This window comes from Euprymna scolopes, chromosome 11, assembly GCF_053919585.1.
Source record: "Euprymna scolopes isolate OS-2025 chromosome 11, ASM5391958v1, whole genome shotgun sequence".
NCBI lineage: Eukaryota > Metazoa > Mollusca > Cephalopoda > Sepiida > Sepiolidae > Euprymna > Euprymna scolopes.
The window spans coordinates 39162838-39190562 of NC_136492.1; the positions used below are offsets into that span (position 1 = coordinate 39162838).

Below are 27725 nucleotides of genomic sequence, written 5' to 3' on the forward strand. Positions count from 1 at the left end.
ATCTTATCTCCCACACCCAAAAATATAATGGGCATAAATCAATAAGAAGCAACCAATGGTACTATAGACCTTTATAGCTTTTTCCTTTTTTTACGTAGGAGTCACCACTTATCAAGGCCCAAAAGTCGCTCGAGGATAATAGTTAATGAGTGTACAGAAGTCAATGGGACAATATCGTATTAATCGTTAGTAGTGGAAATTTGGTTAATTGGATTACTTGATGGGACGACTCATCAAGAATTTTTTAATGTTGGACTTGAATATGATCAAATTGTAGTCAACTGGAAAGCAGACAAATGGAAGAGAAGCATAAAGTTCTAAGAAAGAAGCTTTGTTCATGGAATCTACATTTAGGATTAGGCACAGAAAAAGAGTGGGAGAAATTATTGATAGCAGTTTCAGCTAGACAAGTGTTTTTCATAGATTGGAGCTCAGACAGCCACCTGCCATGAAAATAGATAGAGTAAAGACAGGCTCATAACGTCTCTTCTGTAGGAAAGAGGCTGCAGGGAAGAGAAAAGGGCATCCTCATCAGGTTACGAAGTCTATTTTGAACTTTGTTGAAGCATGATTAGAGTTTTCCAGCACTCCTGCCCAGATGTGGCAACAGTACTCCATCTGTGGATGTACCTGACTCTTACTTAGGTAGAGAATTGGATCAGCAGTGAGATATCTATTGGAGCGCTAGAAGGATCCCACTATTTTTCCAGCCCAAAACATGGACGAGAGCCATTCATTTCAATAGGAAACCAGAGCATTGATGATATAAAGATAGAAGCTTGGTTTTAGATGCATTAAAATTAACCAGCCACTTCTTTCCCCATTGCACCACATGCTTCAGATCAGAGGAGAGAGAATCCGAGAGAACTTGATCATTTACGGCCTTTGATGCGTTGCCATAGATGGTAATGTCATCAGCATAAATGTCTTCGAATGATCTTAGGATGTGATTTGAAAGATTATTGATGTACGAGGGGCGTGCAATAAGTAATGCCCCTGACCCACTTCCTATAGCAGTAGAGCAATCAAACTTGGCACAGTTATTAGTCTTTCTTTACATAGGAACCACCCAGAGTTATGCATTTCTCCCATCGTTTGATGCAGCTATGGAGATCGTTTTTGTAGAACACCCCATGATGTGACTTCAGAAATCAAGGCTGCATCATCTGGGAAACGCTTTCCTTTCAAAAACTTCATGGATGGGAAGAGGTGAAAGTCAGAGGGTGCAAGGTCAGGAGAGTAGGCAGGATGGGAGAGGATTTCATAACCACATGCCTGTGCTTTGATCTGGCGACATGCGAGTTGTGGACAGGAGCGTTTTCCTGCAGGAGGAGGGTACCTTTGCTGATCTTGCCCCGCCTCTTGATTTTGATAGCTTCCCTTAATTTCCTCAAAAGTGAAGCTCTTGTAATTGTGGTACCCTTTTCCAGGAAATCTGTCATCACTACTCCGTCCTGGTCCCAGAAGACTGTGAGCATGACCTTGCCAGCGGAGAACTGCACCCTTACCTTCTTTGGAGGTGGTGAGTCCAAGTGCTTCCACTGCATTGACTGGGCTTTGATCTCTGGATCATAGTGATGGACCCAGGTTTCATCCTGTGTAATCAGTCTTTTAAAAAACTTTGACTCCTCTTCTTGGCACATCTCCAAATTCATCCTCGAGCACTCAACGCGTTATCGCTTCTGGAATGGTGTGAGCAACCTGGGAATCTATCTGGCAGACACCTTATGCATATGCAAATGGTCATGAATGATAGTTTCCACAGACCCTGTACTAATCTTGACATTTTGGCCTATTTGGCAAATAGTAATGTGCCGATCTTCCAAAATGGCAGCCTCAACTTGACTGACAGATGCCTCGTCAATGGCAGAAGGGGGGGGGCGATCAGGTCTGGGAGCTGTTTCCACAGACTTCTGGCCATGTTTGAATTCACAATGCCAGCATTTTACAAGGTCATATGATGGGGCATTATCAGCATAAGTTACTTTTGTTTCATCAAAAGTCTCCTGTGGTGTGCGTCCTTTCAAATACAAAAAACGGATCACTGTTCGACATTCGACAGGCTCCATTTCACACCTCAGTTCAAACACCTGTAAAACAGAAACCACAATTAGTTCAGAGCTGTAATTTGCCACATAACCCGTAGAGATATAAATCACTGCACATGCAAAATTTCAGCTAGATCAGACAACTGGAAGTGGGTCAGGGGCATTATTTATTGCACACCCCTTGTAGATCAGTAAGAGAGTTAGGCCCAAGATGGGCCCGAGGGAATCCGGCATTAACACTGTGAGCTTCTGATTTCTGCCCATCAACCACTACTCTTGTGAACCTGTCATAAAGAAATGATTTAATAATTGAGAAAACATTTCCAGCTCCGGTATAGCGGGAGATCTTGTGAAGTAGGCCTTAATGCATACCCTATCAAAGGTCTTTGATCTGTCAAGAGCAATTGCCCTAGAAAGGAAGCCTCCATTGAGAGATTCGCTAATCCTATGAGATATAACCGTTACCACATCTGCTGTAGATCTAGCAGAATGGAAACCATATTGCATATTACTAAGAAGGTTATTTTTGCTGAGATGGTTAACTACTTTTCCATTTAACAAGGATTCCAGCAACTTACATGAGATTTATTGGTCTGTACTGAGAGGAAGATGACCGATCACCAGGACATACTGGTGAGGTTTTCCAGAGTGTTGGGAAGCAATTCTCTTTAAGACAATGCTTAAACAGCTTTGTTAAGTATGGGAACTAGTTCTGGTTGAAGCTCTTTCAGCACAATAATTGAAATACCATCAGGGTCAGTTGCTTTACAGAAATCAAGGTTTTTGATTAGTTTGGCAACATCATGCACAGATATTTGTATGTCGCATAGTGTGTTTTCTGATAAAAGAGGAAATACGAGGGGTTGACGGCCTTAGTAGTGTAGGGTATAATTAGTTGCAAAGTTCCTGCTAAAGAGTTTGGCTTTGTCTGATGCTGACGAGATTACTCAGATCCATTGATGATGGTTGGGATAGAGCACATGATTTTGTTCAGGATCCTGTTTGCTATTTGCCAAAACTGGTGGTAACCAAGCCACTGCTTAGTTACTTTGGACTTAACAACGGACTAAGCATACAACTCTCTCGCATTCTTTATTACTCTTTTACAGTGATTGCTGGCAGTCCTAGAAACGACTTTAGTTTCATGTTTTGCCTTTGATCTGCTTTCCATAAAAGCAATATTATCTTTTTAAAAATTTCTTTTCTGTATAATGTGTCTTTACTTTCCTCTTCTGAAGAGAAGCGTTTGGCTTCGAAATGCCATGGTCTAAAGAGGTTTCCCTATCCTAAAATATTGTAGTCCCTTTTGAACTGAAAGCATAATAAAATTTAATTGTAATGTTTTTGATCCCTTTCTTATTTTAACTTATTCTACAGGGTGACCCAAAAAAAAACAGGACATTCAATTGTTTTTCTGAGCATTTTACAGTCAACGGAGAAAAAAAGGCCAAAGACCCTAGTGTTTTGATGCGATATTTTGAATATAATAAACTAGTTATGGCCAAAGTTTCATTTCATTCGAAAAAACACTAAGAAACGGGGCCTAATTAGAGTTGAGGCCTTTTTTTTTTTTTTTTCTTGGGGTTCACCCTGTATAAACTTAGTTCCTGTTTTTAAATGTATTTATAGTGTATTTTAAACCACATTTCCAAACTTCCATTCTTATTTGAATTCATTTTAACTGGCGAGTTATGTTATATATATGATAATGAAATTTTGTAAGAGGGACTTGCATTAAAAAAAAAAGTTTTAAATCTATTTAAAATTTTAACCATTGCTTAATCTGCCTTTTAAATAGATATTAGTAAAAAATTAATTTATTGTATTGTATTATTTTATTCCATTTCTATATTCCGTGCTATCTACCCACTTGAAACTATTTTCCCAGATTTTTCTCGCATGTCATTTGTTTGTAATATATTAGTTATAGTAAAGCAGTATATGTTTATAAATAGATATATAGAAAAATTGGAAATACGCATCTCTTTTCTAGTATTCATCCACTTTGGTAAATGAGTTTGTATGCTTTAAATTATTAATACAGAAATCAAAAATTATACCGTTTCAATTAAATTAAAGAAGGAAGTGTTAATTCAAAGCACACATTTGGATCTTAAGGCAGATCTCCTCCCCCCCTCCTTCTTACTGCTCTCAAATAAATCCTAATCTTTGCACCCCAGTACATTCCACGTGGAGACACTGGTCTTTTAGCTAGACCAACATGGGTCACTCGAAGAGCACCCAAGTTAAGTGCATCTATATATCTGTGTTGTGTGGAACCTCTTTATGTAGATCTAGTCCCACCATTTCTTTTGTTTTCTTTGCTTTATATTCTCTTACATATTCAAATAATTATTAATATCCTATCTATTTATTTTAAAACAAATTAGTTGCTAGAGCAGATCGGGTTTCTCACAATACTTGAAAGAAAATTTCTTGTAAATGTTAGGGGGAATCTATCTCCAATCCTGCGCTTATTTATGAAGAATAGAGAAAAACTTTAAAGTAAGATACTCAATATCTTCATCCATGCGTGGACACAGAAATACCTGGTGTAGAAACCAGCCGCATGGTTAACCCTCTTGGTGTGATGGACCCGTAGATCTTCCATCTAAGAGAAAGAAAACTCTGATAACAAAACTGAGAGAGGGAGCCTTCTTCAGTCATAGTTGACAACCTTCCTGAAGATGGTGGCCCTGTCGGTGGGGCATTAGAATATGTCGACTGCCCCCCTGCAGAGGGTAAAAGTCCCTCAATGGGAGTCCTGGATATGACCTTAAACTATATCCAGTGGTGAGGCCCCAGCTTGTGGGCTTTGGGGAGCGTGGAGCCACCCTTTAATTACCATTGCTCCCAAGTCCACTCTGACCCGGAGTGGTAGTACCTGTTAGGGTCCCAACTATGGGTTAAATAGAAACCGACGTGAAAACAACAAATATATTCTATTAAAAAAAATTTTTCTTCAAAATCTTTGAATTCGGCATTAAATAACCCGAAAAGGGTTGATATGCCGTAAAACAAAAACAACCAACCAACCAACCTGAAGATGGTGACTTGAACAAATTCCCGGCTTGCAAATGTAACTTGCTTAAGGAGTAGATAGGCTCTTCCTATTGCCAGCTTTCACACTTCTTCCTTGCCTATTAGCCAGGTCAGAGGTACAATACCAGGGACTCACCAGAGTCACCCTGTGATTGGCTTTATTTCCTGACTAAGACATTGAACTCCATTCCCCTATTCCCTTTTTTTTTTTTTTTTTTTTTTTTTTTTACACAGGCATCACTACTTATCAAGGCCAAGAGGCCACTCGAGGATAAGGGTTAAACAGTGTACAGTAGAAATGTAACAATATAGTAACCATTAGTAATGGAAATTCGGTAAATTTGTTAACTTATCTTATATGGAACAGCTCATCGAAAACTTGTTTACGTTAGACTTGAAGACAACCATATTGTAGTCAGCTGGAAAGCAGAAAAACAGAAGACAATTCCATAGGTGTGCAGTTCTAAGAAAGAAGCTTTGCTTATGGAATCTACGCTTAGGTTTAGGCACAGATAAAGAGTGGGGGAAACTAGTGATAGTTTTTTCTGCTAGACGAGTGTTTCTTGTGAAAGTTTGGCGAGGGGGGGGGTTATAGAATGGAGCTCAGCCGAGCACCTGCCATGAAAATAGCGATAAAGCAAACTCGCAACATCTCTTCTGTGAGATAGAGGTTGCAGGGAAGAGAAAAGGACATCCCCCACAAGGCTACGAAGTCTATTTTGAACTCTATCAAGGCAGGATAAGTCCTTTCTAGCAGCTCCTGCCCAGATGTGGCAACACTACTCCATTCTTGGACGTACCTGGCTCTTATATCGATAGAGAATTGCATCAGCAGTGAGATATCTACTGGATCAATAGAAGGATCCCACCATTTTTCCAGCGGCCTTGGCAACGGATTTAATGTATGTGTTCTATTTAAGATCAGGAGTAAAGGTCAAGCCCAGAAACTTGTCAAAATATGAGGCCTCCTCAAGACGAGAGCCATGTATTTCAATTGATCGCAGATGGGGATCAGAGCGTTGATGATGTAAAGATAAAAGCTTGGTTGTAGATGCATTAAAAGTGACAAGCCACCTCTTTCCCCATTGTACCACTTGCTCAAGATCAGAGGAGAGAGAATCAGAGAGAACTTGGTCGTTTACGGTCTTAGATGTGTTACCATAGAAAGTAGTGTCATCAGCATAGATGTCTACGAATGATGTAAGGATGTGATTTGGAAGATCATTAATATAGATCAGGAAAAGAGTAGGGCCCAAGATAGACCCCTGAGTGACTCCAGCATTAATACTAAGAGCTTCTGATTTCTGCCCATCATATTATGAACCTATCAGAGAGAAATTTTTAATTATTTTAAATTACTTTCTTTCTCTCAGAAACTGAGAAAATTTGCTTGCATGCCACTTGTGCTCACTAGACTTGTTTGGGCCAGTCTTGTCTGAGAGGTTAACTGATTGACAGTTTGTCTTGCCATGTTTCCGACTGACAGTACAGGAGCCCTAACTCTTTGGTAATGCTTAGACTGGCTGCTCTATCATCAGATATATAATATCAGGCTAGTTGTAGTGCCATGTCGCACATGGAAAAGGACCTTGCTACTATATCTGGTGGGCTTTCATGAGACCATACATTCTAGACTGGACTCGGCTAATGGACCACTGTGTGTGTAAACTTGGCGTCAAAACAGGCTCAACACTTTTCCCCATACCTAACATTAAATAAAAACAAAATTAAATGACAACCCAAAGAAATATCACAATAAAACCAGACAACCACCCAGACAAAACCAATTTGCCTCCGCCATGGATGCTTGCTTTCACGAATATCCGTGGGCTTAGAGGTAATCTAGATAATGTAGAGTCTTACCTTTTAGTAAACTCCCTGGATATCTTAGCATTGAGTGAAACAAACTTACACTCTTCAATCCCCTCTAACTACTTTAATATTACAGGATACCTCCTTTGCCGTAAGGACTTGAATAGATGTATGCACGCTCTTAGGGTTTATATTCGTAGCACCCTCCCTTAAACTAGATAGAAAAATCTTGAATCGGATGACCAGGCTTTTATGTGCTTTTGACTAACATTTTATCACTGTGTTAGTTATTTATATTTTCTCTGCCGTTTTTCCTCAAGTCAGGATTGTACGCTAATCGATCATAGTATAGATGCAGCACTCTCCTTAGATAGTAATGCCCAAATACATGCATTTGGTGACTTTAATGTCCATTGTAAGAATTGGTTTGGTTTCTCAGGTTACACAGATGCAGCTGGACGCTCCACATAGCTTCTCTACATCCCATTTCCTATAGACAGTAATGTTTCTAATTGACCTACCAGATCGTGAACCTCAGCAGTCTTCACTTTGTAGGGGTGTAGAAGTTTAAGTAAAATTAAATTTCTTTGCCCCAAACAAAATAAAAAAGAAAATGAATGAAACAAAACGACTCCTGATTTAAATTCACCAAATTTATTTTTTAACAAAAACAATAAGGTGAATAAACAAAGGTCCAATTGGTGAAAGTTCTTTCGAAGTTATTATGAATAAAATGTTAGATGAAAGTCTTTCATGGAATTAATGAGTTTAGAAGGTAAAAGTCCTGTGTGAAAACAATGATTATTTTAAAGTTTATGTTTATCTGACGAAGTTCAACTTAATTAAAAAGTCCCATGAGAAAAGCAATTTGTGAGGAAAGTGATTTGTTGTTATTACTTTAGAAAATGTGCGGAATGAATGCGTATGTGCATAAGTGATTTTTGAATGTCTGCATGGTGTTGGCAGCGACGATGTTGTGAACACGCGAGGCATGTTCTCGTTGTGTCGTCAAAGCAAAAAGAAAAGAAAAAGACTGAACTCTCTCCATAGAAAACTGATGCGTTTTATATATTTTTGGCTGGCTCCAGAACACGATTGCTCCTGCTGATATTTTGCTTTTAGAAAAGTGGTAAAAAGACAATTTTCTTAATTTTTCCATTGGTTACTTGTGTCCCATGATGCTGTCTTCAACTACGTCTGCCAAAAATATGTTCCTTTTTCTTTTGTTTTGAGAAAAGTGTGTGAGCATATTTAAAATTGTGCCATTGCTGACAAAGCATATATTTTTGTGCAAAATGTGTGGGAGAAATTGAAATGAATAATGGTTTGTTTATAGCACGCGCTTGTGAGTGACTGTACAACTTCTAGACCTATGCCTCACCACAGTACCTGAGGATTGTGTGACTAATGCCCACAGTCAACTTGGAAACGCAGACCACCTAGTGGTATCAGTTGACATCACATTTAGATCCCAACCTCAAGGTGAGGAATCATTGCTCAAAATCGCAAGGTACTACAACAGGACTTAGTGGGAAACCATTAGAGATCACATCCGAGATGCCCCATGGACCGAGGTCTTCTCTCTTCCTGCTGAACAGTGTGCCAACTGATGGTGCAAAACTGGAATTGAAGCACATTTCCACATGGAAGTATTATAGCAAGCCTCACTCGCTCCCATGGTTCCCTATAGATTGTTCAGCTATTATGGCACAAAGACAGCATGCATTCCGCCAGTTTGTACATCATAAGTCAAATACAAATCGGCAAAATTCGTAAATGCTAGAAATCATTGTAAGAAAGAAATAGTGACATCCAAAAGAAAGCATGCTGAAATAATTAGGGAACGCATAGAATCGCCAAAGATAGGAACTTGTGATTTCTGAAAAATCTACACTAGTGTAGTGAATAAAGGACAATCAGTAATTCCTCCACTGAACAACAGCCTGAAGGTTGCATGCACGGTAACGGAGAAAGCAGAACTGCTGTCCTGGCGATTGCCTTTAACTCCACCTTAGAGCCAACAAACAACTCCTTCCCGAATTTCCCTATGCAGACTGAAGCCACATTAGCTGATGTAAAATCACCCCTTCTCATGTCCGTGATATCATAAAAAACTTATACACTGCAAAAGCGTGTGGGCCTGATCTCATCTCTGCTATACTAATTAAGAAATGTTTAACTGAGCTAGCCCCCATACTTACCAAGCTCTACAATAAATGCCTTGCTGAATCTTGCTTCCCTAATAGCTGGAAGATGGTCTCTGTGGTACCAATATACAGGAATTCTGATGAAAGAACAGACCCTCTCAATTATCGCCACATTAATCTCTTCCCCCTCTTCACTAAAATCTTTGAGATCTTAATTAATCAAGCACTAGTTCACCACCTCGCAAAAGCAAATTTTCTCTCTAACAAACAGTATGAATTCAGGCAATGTCATTCTACTGCATATATTTTAACATTCATCTGTGAACACATGTACTGGATAAGGCAGGTGAAGCCCTTGATATAGCCAAGGCCTTTGACAAAGTCTGGCACAAAGGACTGCTAATGAAAATTAAATTGTACGTTATAACTGGACGTATACTAAATATAATTAGATCAATGTTAGATAATAGAAGCACACAGGTTGTCATTGATGGACATACATCCAAGCAGCATAACATTAATGTGAGAGTGTCTCGGGTCGATCCTTGAACCATTATTATTCTTGATATTCAAAAACGACCTCCTTGATAATATTGTGTGCGAGATCGGTAAATTTTCATATGATACTATGCTCTATAACATGTAGTGGAACTCTCTTCTGTTTGCCTGTTTCCCACCTGACTACAACTTGGATGTCTTCAAGTCCAACATAAAAAATTCCTGACAAACCGCCCCCTTAAGTAAGACACTTTATCAAATCTCCAATACTAACGATTACTACGATACTATCACATTGATTACTGTACACGCAATAACCCTTATCCTTGAGTGGCTTCCGGTCCTTGATAAGTGGGGACCTCCATTGAAAAAAAAACCCCAAAAAAAACAGATGTGCGTAAATCTAAGACAATGGTAGAAACATTAGAATATGACCTCCTGACCATATTTGAAAGGGTACTCAAATGGATAGTAACATTTAATGCTAGTAAAACTAAGCTGCTTTCCTTTAACAATTACCAGACGCCTCTCGAACAGCCTATATCGATGAAAAATAACACCCTACCTGAGAATTCTACCTTCTAACTATTTTTTTGGAATTATTTTACCATGTGGACAATATGAACTGGAACAAATACATAGAGGACATTGCAAAGATGATGGATTCCCTCTATCGAGCTAGAAGACTACTTACACCTGAGAGTATCATGTACCTTTACAAGGCCACCATTCGTTCATGCATGAAGTATTGTTGCCACATCTGGGCTGGTGCATCTACCACTAGCCTCTCCATCTTGGATAGGTTCCAAAAAAGAGTTGCCAATCCAATCGGTCCCACTTTATCAACTAAGCTCCAGCTCTTGTCCCATCGTCACAATGTTGCATCTCTGTGCATGTTTTAATGGAATGGGTTCTGATGAACTCATTGCACTTGTACCCTGTACATATCCCTGACAAACCCGTTTAGCAATAAGATCTCACCCCTTCACTGTTGAAGTCCCTAGATGCCAAAAAGCTTTCTATTCTAATAGTCTCTTCTCTTGAACAGCTAGACTTTGGAATTCCCTTCCTGCTATCAGCTTTCCTGGTCGTACTGATATGCAGAAGTTTAAATGTAACCTAACCCGACATCTTGCTAATATTTCCTAGACATGGTCCCAAAAAGTAGCCTTTTTCGTCCAAGTGGTGATATACCTTGTTAGAATGTGAGTAAAATAAATAAATAAATAGAGCTGGTAGAGTATATGTGAGTATATTTATCATACAAGTGAATATTAAATGTAAAAAATGATATACATGAAAAGTAATTATAAAATACATGCTGAATAAGTGTGGGAGCTGGTATATGGATCTGCAGAATAGATTTCCACATAGGGGTCAAGGAGTCGGGAATCGGAGTCTTAAGATATCAAAGATGTCGGAGTCGGCATTCTAGAAATTTGAGGAGTCGGACTTTCACCATCCGACTCTGCAACCCTGATTTCAAGACTATTCTAGCGTTTTAGGACAGTGGACTAATTTATTTATGGTGCACTTTTCTTTAAGGAAGGTTTTTTGACACTCATATGTAGCTTACCGAGGAGCTTCCCACTTAGACTTAGCGTTCTTGTTAGGGCAATATCTTACCAAAAACGCTGTTTGATGATGTTAACATTTTTAGCACTTTATTTGCTTAAAACTCTTAAAATATATAATGTACATTAATTTATTTGAAAGTATAATAATTTTCGAACAAAACGGTGGTATTTTGAGAACTTAAAATGCTTTGGTTTTTTAAATATGACGATTTCAGCAGAACCCTCTTGAAATCCATAATTATCCAAAACATTTTTTCGTCCGTGTGTATTGCTACTCCTTGCTAAGCACTGACACCTATATCAGACATAATAGTTTCCCTACAGAAGATTCTAGTGATCACTCTCACATTGAAAAATTTGATAGTCCGTTCATGTTTGTATCTGCTCCACTTGAATCTTAAGTTAGCCAAAGAATGTTATGAGACAGAATTGGGGTCCTGCACATTGATGTCCATCAAACCTGAAATTTCCATGGCATTGGATCCATACTTGAGGAATTAGGAAGAGTGTGTGCGTGTGTATCGAGTATGAAAACCTTAACAAAACCATCCCAGGAGGACTTGCCCACTGTAAACTAACATAATTTTCTACTTGTCTTCCCGGGTCAGTCTGGCAATACATGATCAAGGCTCACCAAATTCTTGACATCTTCGATGATGTACTCATCCATCCAGAGACCTTAGACAATCCACACGACCGAGAAAAATATAACGGCCTGACAGTGAGTGGAAACTGAACTGAACTGAATTGACATATTGACAAATCACCGGCCAATGAGGATTGTCCTGGATAGTGATGCCACAGAAAACTTGGTTTAGCATTCTACAACCTGAATGTATGACCACCTCTAGTGTGGTTGGAGGAACCAGTATTATTTTGAGGAGAGGGAACCCAACGTGCCATTTTGAGGTTTTTGTGATTGAAGATCTTGATAGCTTAGTGGTGTTCTACTCATGTGAATGACCTGTTAATCAAACCCGCTATGTCCAAAATATTGATTGGTGACACCTGGTTTAGGTATGGGTCAACTGTACCACCTAAGACAGATCCAACATACCCATATTGTGTGTTCTCATACTGATAAACCAGAATTGGGTTTGATGAGTACTTTGGTGAGGATAGCAAGTTTGTCAACATTTGCCAGTGAACCATAACAGAAATGAAGATCGCATCTGTGTCAGGCAGTACCCATTCCAACAACTTCTGGCTTAGTAGGTGCCTACTCTACCTCAATCAAACAGCAAGAGAATACTACTCCCTACATGATCATTGACCCTGTTGACATGTTATCCCCATAACAAAATTGGATTCCAATGACTCAGAGTTGAAGACCATCTAGGTAATGACTCATCTGATCATCTTGAAGCCAAAATTAACATTGGATTAATATAACTACCTCAGGCTTCCATTCAGCATCTGACCAGCAGATTTTACCAGCCATAATGCTTCTAAATGCAATCACAAACACGTCCCTTTGTGTGAAAATAGGAGTTCGTCATATTTAGTATTTGACTTGCAGAGATCAGGAAATCCTCAAAACTCTTATACCAGTTAGTCTGCATGAAAAGAAATCCAAAACAAATGCCCAAACTTCAGATGCACACCTGATGCAAGGAACTTGCCCTTCAAAGCAACTTAACATCAATGATGTGAAGGGGTATCTTCAAGCCTATTGACTCATGATGGCCTTTTTATTGTTCATCAGGATGTAATTGTTGCACAATGACATGCTCTCTACACCTTAATAATGGCACTTTCTTAAACTAAGGGCACTTTATCAAACAAAAAAGTGAACCGATACTTCTATGCCTTGAACTTGGATAAGATTGTCACCAATATGCATCCTTGAAGTTCGTCACTCGTTCAGTGAAAAATGAGTTCTTGCTCACTTAGCATGTTTCAGTGGAGACAGGTAATCCCCACCCTCTAAAAAAAAAAAAAAATAAAACTAACGCAGCACTTTATAAGAAAATATTAAACGATGATTAACATGCAGTAAAGTTAACAAAAACATTTGATTTGAAAGATTTTTACTTATTTTTTTATCAATTTTGTAGGATTAAGCCATAATAGTAATTCTAATTAAATGTAAAATTCTAATCTTTTCTCACCTAAACATTGAACATTACTGATGGAGATGTGAAGATATGATCAAAATAACCAATCATAATTCATGACATGTCTTTTCGGCAATCTTTTCAGCAATGCATATGAGATGATGTAAACAAAACTAATCAGTGTATGTTACTTTTGAATTTATCCTGAAATTAAAAAAAAAAATTTTTTTTTTTTTAACACTATAAATAAAAGATAAATTTGTCATGTGATTAAAGCTGTTTTTGTTTTTGCATATTTAAACAGTTGTGAAAATTTATTTTATTTTCATATGGAATTTTCTATTTTGAAGATACTTAATTTTTAATGTAAGAAAACATTTTGTAACTAATTAATAAACTCCTGCTTTTTTTTCTCTCCTTCAGGTCGCAAAAAGAGATAACTGAAGATAGTTCAGAGGATGAAGGTATATGTTTTATATATATATATATATATATATATATATATATATATTATGTTTTTAAATTTAAAGAAAAAACAAAATGGTAATGTTTATGATATTAAAACCTTTTTTCTTTTTACAATAGTCATCAGTTTGATTTATATTTAAAATTTATGATGCATACATGAATGTTTATAATTATCAATTTCAATCAGTAGATTCCTTTCTTTTCTTTGTAGAGTTAGATACTTCTAAAGAAAGTGTTAAAAGTTGTCATAAAGATAAAGTCCAAACGAGAAAGAAAAAAACTAATAAAACAAATAAGAATCCAGTCTTGCCAACACGACGATCTACTCGTAAGCGATCTTTGGTATTCCTCTCATCAGATTTAGTAGATCATCAAGATAAAAATGATAGCCGAAAGCGCAAAAGAAAAGGTGCGGAAGAAGTTGAAGATACTCTGGTGAGTAATGTTTTTTATTCTCTATTGAAGTTAATTTGTCTGTCATCAGATGCTACACAAAATACACTTACAAACATGTGGACCTGAATTACGTTATACCAGAAAACTACTTTGATATTTTTACTTTCAGGGTCAGCTGGATCCAGGAGATTGGGGGGAGAGGATTTAGAATATTCTATTGCGATACAAATAACTTTCTTTCATTTCTAATTTGTCCTCTGCTTAAAATTAAACTAATTTTTTTTCTCCCATCTTGGTGGCACGATATAAAATATTAAGTGAGAGAGATGTTTGTGTACATACACACATATACATACACATACCCACACATTTTATATAAATATTTAATATGGCTTTTTCATATGTTTATTTATGAAGTTCTACCTTGTATTGAGCATTGACTGAGCTTTCCTTCTTTTAGTTGCCTATAGAAGAGTTGTTTTGGCAGCCAGAAATCTGACATCCTAATATACATATAAATACATGAATAAATTGTGTTTTAAAAATCCAAGTTTCACATCCCTTGTGATAATCAAATAACCAAGACCATATTGAATTATGTACCCCCCCCCCCCCGATATTGTCAGATATCATCCTGATTTTTTTTCTCTTTTTACACAACTCTGGTTTTGTATTATCTTTTTAATATGAAAAGAAGTTGCCTTTTGTTTTGTTTTTTATTTTTTTTTGTATTTGTTTTATCTTTATATATAATAAAATACACACAATTATTCCTGTCTAGAAAAAACCCATAGCTTTGCAAATAGACACTACACATAGATTCATTATGGATAGACTACGAGCCAATATCTGTTGTAGGTTTTGTGCACATTATCAGTTGCTTTCATTCATTATTATACATTCTTATAATAATTTTTTGGAGAAATCACACTCCAAAACAAGTCCTATTTACCATGATATTTACTTCCTAATTATTTTCTCCTCTTGTGAGAACAACAGGAACTTTTCCAGATTTGTCACAATTTTTTCACCATTTATATCCTGATAGATTTAACATAAGCTTTTTCGTCTACAGAGCTTAAAATTAAGACCGCCGTACCTTCACAATTTTTGGTCAATTTCATTAGCTGTTCACATATGTTAAAGGAATATCAGAATAAGGGAATTTTGAACGGTTAGAACACCTAGCAAAAAGTAAACAAAGTGGCATCCTCCAACAACAATCGGATAATTTGAACTTTACAAGATCAACATTTTTCAAAATAAACCTAAACTTCACTTAAGAGTAGTTTTTATTTCCATTTAAAAAGAAAAGCCTGCTTCAAATTCTGTACAAGTAGCCCCTTTCGCAACCGCTTAAAAAAGAAGAGCAGTGCTTCTACGGAACTTGAACCTAACTAGATCTATTTTAAAACTAACTCTAGGGAGAAAAAAAACTTTGCAGTATCGCTTTCAAATAGTTTAAATAAACAAAAAACTAGTCTAACTTTTCCTACTTTTAATTCTATATTTTTTTTCACATATAAATTGATAGTTTAAAAATTGCAGATATAAATTCAGTCACGCAACATCTATTAGTCAATGCGTGATTTAAGCCAATTCTTTATTTTCACTTAACAATTTGAAAAAACAATTACATGTTTAATTTTATTTTTGTTTACACTAAAGAAAAGATAGATTTATAGTTTTATTGTATTCACTTTACATGTATAAAGTACTCTTATTCGGTGGCGAGTGCAACATCAGAGTGAGGGAATATACAGTAGTCAAAAAAATATCAATATTAAACAACATGGTGTTAACACAAAAACTATAAATATTAAACAACATGGCATCATCATAAAAACTATCATTATTAAACAACATGGCATCAACACAAAAACTATCAATATTAAACATGGCATCATCATAAAAACTATCAATATTAAACAACATGGCATCACCACAAAAACTATCAATATTAAACATGGCATCATCATAAAAACTATCAATATTAAATAACATGGCATCAACACAAAAACTTTCAATATTAAACAACTTGGCATTACCACAAAAACTATCAATATTAAACATGGCATCATCATAAAAACTATCAATATTAAACAACATGGCATCACCACAAAAACTATCAATATTAAACATGGCATCATCATAAAAACTATCATTATTAACCAACATGGCATCACCACAAAAACTATCAAAATTAAACATGGCATCATCATAAAAACTATCAATATTAAATAACATGGCATCAACACAAAAACTTTCAATATAAACAACTTGGCATCAACACAAAAACTATCAATATTAAACATGGCATCATCATAAAAACTATCATTATGAAACAACATGGCATCAACACAAAAACTATCAATATTAAACATGGCATCATCATAAAAACTATCAATATTAAACAACTTGGCATCACCACAAAAACTATCAATATTAAACATGGCATCATCATAAAAACTATCATTATTAAACAACATGGCATCACCACAAAAACTATCAATATTAAACATGGCATCATCATAAAAAACTATCATTATTAAACAGCATGGCATCACCACAAAAACTTTCAATATTAAACATGGCATCATCATAAAAACTATCATTATTAAACAACATGGCATCAACACAAAAACTATCAATATTAAACATCGCATCATCATAAAAACTATCAATGTTAAACAACTTGTCATCACCACAAAAACTATCAATATTAAACATGGCATCATCATAAAAACTATCAATATTAAACAACTTGTCATCACCACAAAAACTATCAATATTAAACATGGCATCATCATAAAAACTATCATTATTAAACAACATGGCATTACCACAAAAACTATCAATATTAAACATGGCATCATCATAAAAACTATCAATATTAAATAACATGGCATCAACACAAAAACTTTCAATATTAAACAACTTGGCATCACCACAAAAACTATCAATATTAAACATGGCATCATCATAAAAACTATCATTATTAAACAACATGGCATCAACACAAAAACTATCAATATTAAACATGGCATCATCATAAAAACTATCATTATGAAACAACATGGCATCAACACAAAAACTATCAATATTAAACATGGCATCATCATAAAAACTATCATTATTAAACAACATGGCATCAACACAAAAACTATCAATATTAAACATGGCACCATCATAAAAACTATCAATATTAAAAAACATGGCATCACCACAAAAACTATCAATATTAAACATGGCATCATCATAAAAACTATCAATATTAAATAACATGGCATCAACACAAAAACTTTCAATATTAAACAACTTGGCATCACAACAAAAACTATAATATTAAACATGGCATCATCATAAAAACTATCATTATTAAACAACATGGCATCAACACAAAAACTATCAATATTAAACATGGCATCATCATAAAAACTATCATTATTAAGCAACATGGCCTCACCACAAAAACTATCAATATTAAACATGGCATCATCATAAAAACTATCATCATTAAACAACATGGCATCAACACAAAAACTATCAATATTAAACATGGCATCATCATAAAAACTATCAATATTAAACAACTTGGCATAACCACAAAAACTATCAATATTAAACATGTTATCATAAAAACTATCATTATTAAACAACATGGCATCACCACAAAAACTATCAATATTAAACATGGCATCATCATAAAAAACTATCATTATTAAACAACATGGCATCAACACAAAAACTATCAATATTAAACATGGCATCATCATAAAAACTATCATTATTAAACAACATGGCATCAACACAAAAACTATCAATATTAAACATGGCATCATCATAAAAACTATCAATATTAAACAACTTGTCATCACCACAAAAACTATCAATATTAAACATGGCATCATCATAAAAACTATCATTATTAAACAACATGGCATCACCACAAAAACTATCAATATTAAACAACATGGCATCATCATAAAAACTATCATTATTAAACAACATGGCATCAACACAAAAACTATCAATATTAAACATGGCATCATCATAAAAACTATCATTATTAAACAACATGGCATCACCACAAAAACTATCAATATTAAACATGGCATCAACAAAAAAACTATCAATATTAAACATGGCATCAACAAAAAAACTTTCAATATTAAACAACTTGGCATCACCACAAAAACTATCAATATTAAACATCGCATCATCATAAATACTATCAATATTAAACAACATGGCATCACCACAAAAACTATCAATATTAAACATGGCATCATCATAAAAACTATCATTATTAAACAACATGGCATCACCACAAAAACTATCAAAATTAAACATGGCATCATCATAAAAACTATCAATATTAAATAACATGGCATCAGCACAAAAACTTTCAATATAAACAACTTGGCATCAACACAAAAACTATCAATATTAAACATGGCATCATCATAAAAACTATCATTATGAAACAACATGGCATCAACACAAAAACTATCAATATTTAACATGGCATCATCATAAAAACTATCATTATTAAACAATATGGCATCATCATAAAAACTATCATTATTAAACAACATGGCATCACCACAAAAACTATCAATATTAAACATGGCATCATCATAAAAAACTATCATTATTAAACAACATGGCATCAACACAAAAACTATCAATATTAAACATCGCATCATCATAAAAACTATCAATGTTAAACAACTTGTCATCACCACAAAAACTATCAATATTAAACATGGCATCATCATAAAAACTATCATTATGAAACAACATGGCATCACCACAAAAACTATCAATATTAAACATGGCATCATCATAAAAACTATCAATATTAAACATGGCATCACCATAAAAACTATCAATATTAAACATGGCATCATCATAAAAACTATCATTATTAAACAACATGGCATCACCACAAAAACTATCAATATTAAACATGGCATCATCATAAAAAACTATCATTATTAAACAACATGGCATCAACACAAAAACTATCAATATTAAACATGGCATCATCATAAAAACTATCATTATTAAACAACATGGCATCAACACAAAAACTATCAATATTAAACATGGCATCATCATAAAAACTATCAATATTAAAAAACATGGCATCAGCACAAAAACTATCAATATTAAACATGGCATCATCATAAAAACTATCAATATTAAATAACATGGCATCAACACAAACATTTTCAATATTAAACAACTTGGCATCACAACAAAAACTATCAATATTAAACATGGCATCATCATAAAAACTATCATTATTAAACAACATTGCATCAACACAAAAACTATCAATATTAAACATGGCATCATCATAAAAACTATCATTATTAAGCAACATGGCATCACCACAAAAACTATCAATATTAAACATGGCATCATCATAAAAACTTTCAATATTAAACAATTTGGCATCACCACAAAAACTATCAATATTAAACATGGCATCACCATAAAAACTATCAATATTAAACATGGCATCACCATAAAAACTATCAATATTAAACATGGCATCATCATAAAGACTATCATTATTAAACAACATGGCATCACCACAAAAACTATCAATATTAAACATGGCATCATCATAAAAACTATCAATATGAAACAACTTGGCATCACCACAAAAACTATAAATATTAAACATGGTATCATCATAAAAACTATCATTATTAAACAACATGGCATCACCACAAAAACTATCAATATTAAACATGGCATCATCATAAAAACTATCAATATTAAATAACATGGCATCAACACAAACATTTTCAATATTAAACAACTTGGCATCACAACAAAAACTATCAATATTAAACATGGCATCATCATAAAAACTATCATTATTAAACAACATGGCATCAACACAAAAACTATCAATATTAAACATGGCATCATCATAAAAACTATCATTATTAAGCAACATGGCATCACCACAAAAACTATCAATATTAAACATGGCATCATCATAAAAACTTTCAATATTAAACAACTTGGCATCACCACAAAAACTATCAATATTAAACATGGCATCACCATAACAACTATCAATATTAAACATGGCATCACCATAAAAACTATCAATATTAAACATGGCATCATCATAAAAACTATCATTATTAAACAACATGGCATCACCACAAAAACTATCAATATTAAACATGGCATCATCATAAAGACTATCATTATTAAACAACATGGCATCACCACAAAAACTATCAATATTAAACATGGCATCATCATAAAAACTATCAATATGAAACAACTTGGCATCACCACAAAAACTATAAATATTAAACATGGTATCATCATAAAAACTATCATTATTAAACAACATGGCATCACCACAAAAACTATCAATATTAAACATGGCATCAACACAAAAACTATCAATATTAAACATGGCATCATCATAAAAACTATCATTATTAAATAACATGGCATCAACACAAAAACTTTCAATATTAAACATGGCATCATCATAAAATCTATCAATATTAAATAACATGGCATCACCACAAAAACTATCAATATTAAATAACATGGCATCACCTCAAAAACTATCAATATTAAACATGGCATCATCATAAAAACTATCATTATTAAACAACATGGCATCACCACAAAAACTATCAATATTTAACATGGCATCATCATAAAAACTATCATTATTAAACAACATGGCATCAACACAAAAACTTTCAATATTAAACATGGCATCATCATAAAAACTATCATTATTAAACAACATGGCATCATCATAAAAACTATCAATATTAAATAACATGGCATCAACACAAAAACTATCAATATTAAACATGGCATCATCATAAAAACTATCAATATTAAATAACATGGCATCAACACAAAAACTATCAATATTAAACGTGGATCATCATAAAAACTATCAATATTAAACAACATGGCATCATCATAAAAACTATCATTATTAAACAACATGGCATCATCATAAAAACTATCAATATTAAACAACATGGCATCAACACAAAAACATTCAATATTAAACAACTTGACATAACCACAAAAACTATCAATATTAAACATGGCATCATCATAAAAAGTATCATTATTAAACAACATGGCATCACCACAAAAACTATCAATATTAAACATGGCATCATCATAAAAACTATCATTCTTTAACAACATGGCATCAACACAAAAACTATCAATATTAAACATGGCATCATCATAAAAACTATCAATATTAAACAACATGGCATCACCACAAAAACTATCAATATTAAACATGGCATCATCATAAAAACTATCATTATAAAACAACATGGCATCAACACAAAAACTATCAATATTAAACATGGCATCATCATAAAAACTATCAATATTAAACAACTTGGCATCACTACAAAAACTATCAATATTAAACATGGCATCATCATAAAAACTATCATTATTAAACAGCATGGCATCACCACAAAAACTTTCAATATTAAACATGGCATCATCATAAAAACTATCATTATTAAACAACATGGCATCAACACAAAAACTATCAATATTAAACATGGCATCATCATAAAAACTATCATTATTAAACAACATGGCATCAACACAAAAACTATCAATATTAAACATGGCATCATCATAAAAACTATCAATATTAAACAACTTGTCATCACCACAAAAACTATCAATATTAAACATGGCATCATCATAAAAACTATCATAATTAAACAACATGGCATCACCACAAAAACTATCAATATTAAACATGGCATCATCATAAAAACTATCATTATTAAACAACATGGCATCAACACCAAAAACTATCAATATTAAACATGGCATCATCATAAAAACTATCATTATTAAACAACATGGCATCACCACAAAAACTATCAATATTAAACATGGCATCAACACAAAATCTTTCAATATTAAACAACTTGGCATCACCACAAAAACTATCAATATTAAACATGGCATCATCATAAAAACTATCAATATTAAACAACATGGCATCACCACAAAAACTATCAAAATTAAACATGGCATCATCATAAAAACTATCATTATTAAACAACATGGCATCAACACAAAAACTATCAATATTAAATAACATGGCATCAACACAAAAACTTTCAATATAAACAACTTGGCATCAACACAAAAACTATCAATATTAAACATGGCATCATCATAAAAACTATCATTATTAAACAACATGTTATCAACACAAAAACTATCAATATTAAACATGGCATCATCATAAAAACTATCAATATTATAAAACATGGCATCACCACAAAAACTATCAATATTAAACATGGCATCATCATAAAAACTATCAATATTAAATAACATGGCATCAACACAAAAATTTTCAATATTAAACAACTTGGCATCACAACAAAAACTATCAATATTAAACATGGCATCATCATAAAAACTATCATTATTAAACAACATGGCATCAACACAAAAACTATCAATATTAAACATGGCATCATCATAAAAACTATCATTATTAAACAACATGGCATCAACACAAAAACTATCAATATTAAACATGGCATCATCATAAAAACTATCAATATTAAAAAACATGGCATCACCACAAACATTTTCAATATTAAACAACTTGGCATCACCACAAAAACTATCAATTTTAAACATGGCATCACCACAAAAACTATCAATATTAAACATGGCATCACCATTAAAACTATCAATATTAAACATGGCATCATCATAAAAACTATCATTATTACACAACATGGAATCACCACAAAAACTATCAATATTAAACATGGCATCATCATAAAGACTATCATTATTAAACAACATGGCATCACCACAAAAACTATCAATATTAAACATGGCATCATCATAAAAACTATCAATATGAAACAACTTGGCATCACCACAAAAACTATAAATATTAAACATGGCATCATCATAAAAACTATCATTATTAAACAACATGGCATCACCACAAAAACTATCAATATTAAACATGGCATCAACACAAAAACTATCAATATTAAACATGGCATCATCATAAAAACTATCATTATTAAACAACATGGCATCACCACAAAAACTATCAATATTTAACATGGCATCATCATAAAAACTATCATTATTAAACAACATGGCATCAACACAAAAACTATCAATATTAAACATGGCATCATCATAAAAACTATCATTATTAAGCAACATGGCCTCACCACAAAAACTATCAATATTAAACATGGCATCATCATAAAAACTATCATTATTAAACAACATGGCATCAACACAAAAACTATCAATATTAAACATGGCATCATCATAAAAACTATCATTATTAAACAACATGGCATCAACACAAAAACTATCAATATTAAACATGGCATCATCATAAAAACTATCATTATTAAACAACATGGCATCAACACAAAAACTTTCAATATTAAACATGGCATCATTATAAAAACTATCATTATTAAACAACATGGCATCAACACAAAAACTATCAATATTAAACATGGCATCATCATAAAAACTATCATTATTAAGCAACATGGCCTCACCACAAAAACTATCAATATTAAACATGGCATCATCATAAAAACTATCATTATTAAACAACATGGCATCAACACAAAAACTATCAATATTAAACATGGCATCATCATAAAAACTATCAATATTAAATAACATGGCATCAACACAAAAACTATCAATATTAAACATGGCATCATCATAAAAACTATCAATATTAAATAACATGGCATCAACACAAAAACTATCAATATTAAACATGGATCATCATAAAAACTATCATTATTAAACAACATGGCATCATCATAAAAACTATCATTATTAAACAACATGGCATCATCATAAAAACTATCAATATTAAACAACATGGCATCAACACAAAAACTATCAATATTAAACAACTTGTCATCACTACAAAAACTATCAGTATTAAACATGGCATCATCATAAAAACAATCAATATTAAACAACATGGCATCACCACAAAAACTATCAATATTAAACATGGCATCATCATAAAAACTATCAATATTAAACAACATTGCATCAACACAAAAACTATCAATATTAAACATGGCATCATCATAAAAATCATCAATATTAAATAACATGGCGTCAACACAAAAACATTCAATATTAAACAACTTGACATAACCACAAAAACTATCAATATTAAACATGGCATCATCATAAAAAGTATCATTATTAAAGAACATGGCATCACCACAAAAACTATCAATATTAAACATGGCATCATCATAAAAACTATCATTATTAAACAACATGGCATCAACACAAAAACTATCAATATTTAACATGGCATCATCATAAAAACTATCATTATTAAACAACATGGCATCACCACAAAAACTATCAATATTTAACATGGCATCATCATAAAAACTATCATTATTAAACAACATGGCATCAACACAAAAACTATCAATATTAAACATGGCATCATCATAAAAACTATCATTATTAAACAACATGGCATCAACACAAAAACTATCAATATTAAACATGGCATCATCATAAAAACTATCAATATTAAATAACATGGCATCAACACAAAAACTATCAATATTAAACATGGCATCATCATAAAAACTATCAATATTAAATAACATGGCATCAACACAAAAACTATCAATATTAAACATGGATCATCATAAAAACTATCATTATTAAACAACATGGCATCATCATAAAAACTATCATTATTAAACAACATGGCATCATCATAAAAACTATCAATATTAAACAACATGGCATCAACACAAAAACTATCAATATTAAACAACTTGTCATCACTACAAAAACTATCAGTATTAAACATGGCATCATCATAAAAACAATCAATATTAAACAACATGGCATCACCACAAAAACTATCAATATTAAACATGGCATCATCATAAAAACTATCAATATTAAACAACATGGCATCAACACAAAAACTATCAATATTAAACATGGCATCATCATAAAAATCATCAATATTAAATAACATGGCATCAACACAAAAACATTCAATATTAAACAACTTGACATAACCACAAAAACTATCAATATTAAACATGGCATCATCATAAAAAGTATCATTATTAAAGAACATGGCATCACCACAAAAACTATCAATATTAAACATGGCATCATCATAAAAACTATCATTATTAAACAACATGGCATCAACACAAAAACTATCAATATTAAACATGGCATCATCATAAAAACTATCAATATTAAACAACATGGCATCACCACAAAAACTATCAATATTAAACATGGCATCATCATAAAAACTATTTTATTAAACAACATGGCATCAACACAAAAACTATCAATATTAAACATGGCATCATCATAAAAACTATCATTATTAAATAACATGGCATCAACACAAAAACTATCAATATTAGACATGGCATCATCATAAAAACTATCAATATTAAACAACTTGGCATCACTACAAAAACTATCAATATTAAACATGGCATCATCATAAAAACTAGCATTATTAAACAGCATGGCATCACCACAAAAACTTTCAATATTAAACATGGCATCATCATAAAAACTATCATTATTAAACAACATGGCATCAACACAAAAACTATCAATATTAAACATGGCATCATCATAAAAACTATCATTATTAAACAACATGGCATCAACACAAAAACTATCAATATTAAACATGGCATCATCATAAACACTATCAATATTAAACAACTTGTCATCACCACAAAAACTATCAATATTAAACATGGCATCATCATAAAAACTATCAATATTAAATAACATGGCATCAACACAAAAATTTTCAATATTAAACAAGTTGGCATCACAACAAAAACTATCAATATTAAACATGGCATCATCATAAAAACTATCATTATTAAGCAACATGGCATCACCACAAAAACTATCAATATTAAACATGGCATCATCATAAAAACTATCAATATTAAATAACTTGGCATCACCACAAAAACTATCAATATTAAACATGGCATCATCATAAAAACTATCATTATTAAACAACATGGCATCACCACAAAAACTATCAATATTAAACATGGCATCATCATAAAAAACTATCAATATTAAACAGCATGGCATCACCACAAAAACTATCAATATTAAACATGGCATCATCATAAAAACTATCATTATTAAACAACATGGCATCAACACAAAAACTATCAATATTAAACATGGCATCATCATAAAAACTATCATTATTAAACAACATGGCATCACCACAAAAACTATCAATATAAAACATGGCATTAACACAAAAACTATCAATATTAAACTACTTGGCATCACCACAAAAACTATCAATATTAAACATGGCATCATCATAAAAACTATCAATATTAAACAACATGGCATCATCATAAAAACTATCATTATTAAACAACATGGCATCACCACAAAAACTATCAAAATTAAACATGGCATCATCCTAAAAACTATCATTATTAAACAACATGGCATCAACACAAAAACTATCAATATTAAACATGGCACCATCATAAAAACTATCATTATTAAATAACATGGCATCAACACAAAAACTTTCAATATAAACAACTTGGCATCAACACAAAAACTATCAATATTAAACATGGCATCATCATAAAAACTATCATTATGAAACAACATGGCATCAACACAAAAACTATCAATATTAAACATGGCATCATCATAAAAACTATCATTATTAAACAACATGGCATCAACACAAAAACTATAAATATTAAACATGACATCATCATAAAAACTATCAATATTAAAAAACATGGCATCACCACGAAAACTATCATTATTAAACAAGGCATCATCATAAAAACTATCAATATTAAATAACATGGCATCAACACAAAAATTTTCAATATTAAACAACTTGGCATCACAACAAAAACTATAATATTAAACATGGCATCATCATAAAAACTATCATTATTAAACAACATGGCATCAACACAAAAACTATCAATATTAAACATGGCATCATCATAAAAACTATCATTATTAAGCAACATGGCATCACCACAAAAACTATCAATATTAAACATGGCATCATCATAAAAACTATCATTATTAAACAACATGGCATCAACACAAAAACTATCAATATTAAACATGGCATCATCATAATAACTATCAATATTAAACAACTTGGCATAACCACAAAAACTATCAATATTAAACATGTTATCATCATAAAAACTATCATTATTAAACAACATGGCATCACCACAAAAACTATCAATATTAAACATGGCATCATCATAAAAAACTATCATTATTAAACAACATGGCATCAACACAAAAACTATCAATATTAAACATGGCATCATCAAAAAAACTATCATTATTAAACAACATGGCATCAACACAAAAACTATCAATATTAAACATGGCATCATCATAAAAACTATCAATATTAAACAACTTGTCATCACCACAAAAACTATCAATATTAAACATGGCATCATCATAAAAACTATCATTATTAAACAACATGGCATCACCACAAAAACTATCAATATTAAACAACATGGCATCATCATAAAAACTATCATT

At 32.6% G+C, this 27725-nt stretch overlaps 1 protein-coding gene across 1 annotated transcript in view; it reads left to right on the forward strand.

The window, feature by feature from the left end:
- The window catches only part of LOC145288128 (uncharacterized), a 361708-nt gene that overhangs the window by 38304 nt on the left and 295679 nt on the right, over positions 1 to 27725 (forward strand). Inside the window, exons 3-4 of the mRNA XM_080136193.1 lie at positions 13605 to 13645; positions 13861 to 14084. Of these exons, the coding sequence (XP_079992319.1) occupies positions 13605 to 13645; positions 13861 to 14084 (265 nt within the window). The remainder of the gene's footprint in view (positions 1 to 13604; positions 13646 to 13860; positions 14085 to 27725) is intronic.